The 5003-nt window shown below is 36.3% G+C and overlaps 1 protein-coding gene across 1 annotated transcript in view; it reads right to left on the bottom strand.

Moving 5' to 3' along the window:
- The window catches only part of CKAP2 (cytoskeleton associated protein 2), a 25459-nt gene that overhangs the window by 7808 nt on the left and 12648 nt on the right, over positions 1 to 5003 (bottom strand). Inside the window, 2 exon segments of the mRNA XM_023508081.1 lie at positions 1062 to 1131; positions 4219 to 4389. Coding sequence (XP_023363849.1) covers positions 1062 to 1131; positions 4219 to 4389 — 241 coding nt within the window.

Here is a 5003-nt window from a genome sequence, read left to right on the forward strand (position 1 = left end):
GGGCCGGTATTTGGACCCGCCAGCCTTGGTCAGTGTATGTGGCTGGCGCTGTAAGCACTGTGCCATGGGCGTTCAGCCTGGACATAACTTTTCTAAATATGTGTACAAATTAACTTTCAATGACACACTCATTTCTTTTCCTATCTAAGGTAATTATTATTAATGGTTAAAGTTTAATGAACTTACTTTGTGCACACAGCCTATGATACTTTACAAACATCTCATTCAGTGGTCCCAAACAATCCCCATTTTACAGATAAGGAAGGGATTTTTTGCTTACAGTCATAGTAATTGGCACAATCTTCATCTGAATCTAGAAAATGTTTAGACATTTTATGAGTGATAATTGCTGAACCTACTATCCAGAACAGAGAATTCTTGAGTTTTTCTACAGCATGTAACAGATCACAGGACTTAATAGGTGAAAGATCGTTAGAAATCATTTAAACAAACTGCCTGCCTCATTTTTAAGACAAAATATTAAAGCCTAGCTGGGCCCAGTGTCTCATGCCTGTAATCCTACTACTCTGGGAGACCGAGGTGGATGGACCACTTGAGCTCAGGAGTTTGAGACCAGCCTAAGCAAGAGGGAGACCTGGTCTCTTGAAAAAAAAAAAATAAAGAAAGAAAGAAAAGAAAAGAAAATAGCCAGGCATTGTGGTGGGTGCCTGTAGTTCCAGCTACTCAGGAGGCTGAGGCAACAGGATCACTTGAGGCCTAGACTTTGAGGTTGCTGTGAGCTAGGACACCACAGTACTCTGCCAAGGGCAACAAAGTGAGACTCTGTGTCAAAAAGAAAAAAAAAAAATTAAAGCCTAGAGAGGTAAAGTAACTTTCATAGACAGTGACAAATTTGGGTTTTAAACCAGAACACCTCATTAAAAAGGAGGTTTTTATGCTACATACATAAAGTCACTTATCTTAGAGGTAGGTCAACAAAAATGTATGAAAAGAAAGAATCTACGTATTTTAAAAGTTAAAGAAGATAAAAAACTAATTGAGTAAAGAAACTTAACTAAATCACAATTCACCTAAAGGAAACAAAAGAAACTAAAACTTACCGAGATTAACTTGTTCTTGACTCTTCATTGTTAGAATATCTACAATTATGGGTTGCAGCTCTTCAATAGGCTTAATTTTTTATAATGAAGAAAGCATAGCCACGTAAGTTTTATATCCTTAGACATTAACTAGATTGTCCAGATTGAACATATTAAAACCAGTGATTAAAATTTCAAACAGTATTTTAAAATAAGACTGTAGATCTTAAACCATCCTTCTCAGAACACTAAGATTGATAGACTAAAAATAAACTTAAAGGGGCAGGGCATGGTGGCTCCTGCCTGTAAACCTAGCATTTTGGGAGGTCAAAGTGGGTGGACTGCCTGAGCTCAGGAGTTCAAGACCACTCTGAGCAAGAGCAAGACCCCGTCCCTACTAAAAATAGAAAAATTAGCTGGGTGTTGTAGCAGGCGTCTATAGTCCAGCTACTTGGGAGGCTAAGGCAAGAGGATTGATTACCTGAGGTTACTGTGAGCTAAGACGCCATAGCACTCTACCCAGGGCAGCAGCAAGAGATTCTGTCTCTAAAAAAGAAAAAAGAACTTACAGGACAGAATTTCATCAGTTTGAAAATTCCTCTCCATAATTTTTCTTAAGCCTTTTGTAACTATTGCAACTTGTCTGATATGAGCAAAATTAATGAATAGATGGCAAATTAACATTATTATTATCTACTAAAGAGCTGATTATATCAAGTTTAACAATTTTACGCTTCCATTTAAATCTACAGTTATATTTTGTTTGAGGTTTTAAATATATCTCTATACAGCTTATAGCTGACATATTTCATTCATTCAAAAATTTACTAAGTGTCCATTATTTGCCAGATATTATAAGCACTTAGTTTGTTCTGTTTAACACATTCAAGTATTCTAAGGGAAGCTCTGGCTCAGTCTTAGTTCCAGAATTTAGTCCTAAAATACTCAGCTATCCTGCTTTCAATTTTCTTGGCTAATTTTTATTTTAAGAGACAGGGTTTCACTGTGTTGCCCAGACTGGACTTGAACTCCTGGGCTCACTCAATCTGCCCACCTTAGCCTTCAGAGTACCTGGATCTATAGACACATGCCACCGTGCCTGACTGTCTTATATAATTTTGATTCTTGTTTTCTAGGATCTCTGTGGAGTCAAACCCTTCTCTTTACATTACTGCTTTCTGTGTGAGTCCTGGCTCCAGTTCTGCATTCTAGCTACACTGCAAAAAGCTGCCTTACTTATAATGTCCCTTCTGGGTCAATGTAGTAGAGACCTAACGTTCCCTTCCAGGTACCACTGTTAATAAAATTAACCTTCTAGAAAAAGTTTTACATATAATAGCCACTGAAGACTATCTGATGAATATCTGATTTTTAATTCAGGTGAAATATCAAATAGTATTTGGTAGCTTTGCTGCAACTAAAGTGAACAGATCTTTATTTTAAAAAGGTTAAAAAGAAGAATTTTTAAAAATTGCCTATCCAGGCTCAGCGCCTGTGGCTCAAGTGACTAAGGCACCAGCCACATCCAACTAAGGCAGTGGGTTCAAAGCTAATCTGGGCCCTCCAAACAACAATGATGGCTGCAACCAAAAAATAGCCTGGCGTTGTGCTGGGTGCCTGTGGTCCCAGCTACTTGGAAGGCTAAGGCAGGAGACTCACTTGAGCCCAGGAGTTGGAGGTTGCTGTGAGCTGTGATGTCACAGCACTCTACCCAGGGGAACAGCTTGAGGCTCTGTCTCAAAACAAATAAACAAACAAAAAATTGCATATCCAAACAATTTCCAAGCATTTGTTTCTGAGAAACTTGGTCAAAAGGTTGTAAGTTTTAGGAATAGTTATCAATAAAAATAAAAAAATACCAACCAAAACAATATATATTTTTTTTACAGGTTTTGGCCAGGGCTGGATTTGAACCTGCTACCTCCGGCATAGGGAGATGCAAAACAATATTCTGGAGAAATGACTTATTCCATATCTTAAGCTTTGTATATCAACAGACTAGAAGAAGTGAGAGTGGTATGGTATCAAGCTACTATGATAGTAATAATATTAGAGAAACTAGTTTATTGTCATTTTCTTTCTTCTTTTTTTTTTTTTTAAGAGACAGAGTCTCACTTTGTTGCTGTGGGTAGGGTGCTATGGCCTCACAGCTCACAACAACCTCCAACTCTCGGGCTTAGGCAATTCACTTGCCTCAGCCTCCTGAGTAGCTGGGACTACAGGTGCCCGCCACAATGCCTGGCTATTCTTTGTTACAGTTTGGCTGGGGCTAGGTTTGAACCCTCCACCCTCAGTATATGGGGCCGGCGCCCTACTCGCTGAGCCACAGATGCCGCCTATTGTCATTTTCTATATGTAGGCAGGACTAACTTATAGTGAATACATTCAGGTACCTACCTAAAGTAAAAGAGTTCTCTCACTAAATGATAAGAGCTTGAATAACATTTTAAAAATTAATTTTATTCTATTTGCTTTATATTTAAAAAGTAAATTTTAATATTAAAAATTCAGTTTCCAAGGTAAATGTCATAATTAGGAAATACACACAATAACATACTAAAAATATATATATTTTTATATTTTAGTATGGTATGTTATTGTGTGTATGTATGTGTGTATATATATATAGATAGATAGATATTATCTATATATATATACATATATTATTATTTTTTTTTAAAGACAAGAGTCTCAAGCTATTGCCCTGGGTAGAGTTCCATGGTGTCATAGCTCACAGCAACCTCCAACTCTTGGGCTTAGCTGATTCTCTTACCTCGTTTTTCTATTTTTAGTAGTTAAGGGGGAGGGGTCTCACTTTTTGCTCAGGCTGATCTCGAACTTGTGAGCTCAAGCAATCCAACCACCTCAGCCTCTGAGAGTGCTAAGATTATAGGCTCGAGTACCATGCCCAGCCCTATACTAAAAATATTTCTCACAGAAAGTTTCATTAAGTTTACATTTTAGCTTATATCCATTTCTTAAAGTCTGATTATTCCTAGTATAGAAGCAAAGTTTTAGAAGATTAAGAAATACCTTTTATAATGTAATCCTTGTGGCCTTTAAACATTCATTACTATTACATATACAACCAAGATTTTATAAAGTTATATTGTGATGTGTTCCAAAGCAATACTAAATTGTCTACTGTAATAATAAAGATGAGCAAATTTAATCTCACCTGAGCCCCTGCCAGAATGGCCTTCTCATAGATTGCAATAATATTTTCAATAGGACTTGTGATTGGTTCAATGCGTGCAAGACATATCCAATATTTAACAAGTTTTGTGGCATCTGGGATTTTTTTAATCAGGTCATTCAGTGTGACCAGTATTTCTTCTTTTGGACATCCCTAAAAGAGCAAGAAATAAAGTGTATCATATATTTTAGCCTACAAACTGTGAACAATTAGAATTGGGCCTACTATCATCAAGATCAGTAATAAAGACAGAATTTGTAGAAAGATGTTCATAAAAACATTCACTATTATCATCCTCCTTACTCCAAACTTATTTTGAATGGCTAAGAAGAAGCTGTATCAGCCATGAGCATAAGGCAACAAAAAATATTTGTTGGAAAATTTATTGTAAAAAATGACTAATGCTTTAGTCGGTCTTAATGTTTACCCTCTTACACATACTGTGGGATTCTATTTGTTAATACTTTTTACCAAGCATTTATTAGTGATGATAAGCCTGTAGGAGTTTTTTCTTAACTACCTTTGTCAGGTTTTAAAAAGGCTGAAATGAATCTGTAATGATTTATTTAAGAGTTATATACAGTTAAACAGCGGGGCAGAAAAATTCTGTAGTATTAAAAGAAAAAACCTCAATTGATCAGGAAAAGTATAGAATCAGAGTTTTCATGATTGTATTGGTCCTCAGAACCACAAAAGGTTTAAAGATGTTCATGAAGAGTAGAGTAAGGTTTGAAATAATACCTTGTATTTAATCTTGCTATGGATTT

The sequence above is a fragment of the Otolemur garnettii genome, unplaced genomic scaffold (assembly GCF_000181295.1).
Source record: "Otolemur garnettii isolate 467f Iridium unplaced genomic scaffold, OtoGar3 scaffold00221, whole genome shotgun sequence".
Taxonomy (NCBI): Eukaryota; Metazoa; Chordata; class Mammalia; order Primates; family Galagidae; genus Otolemur; species Otolemur garnettii.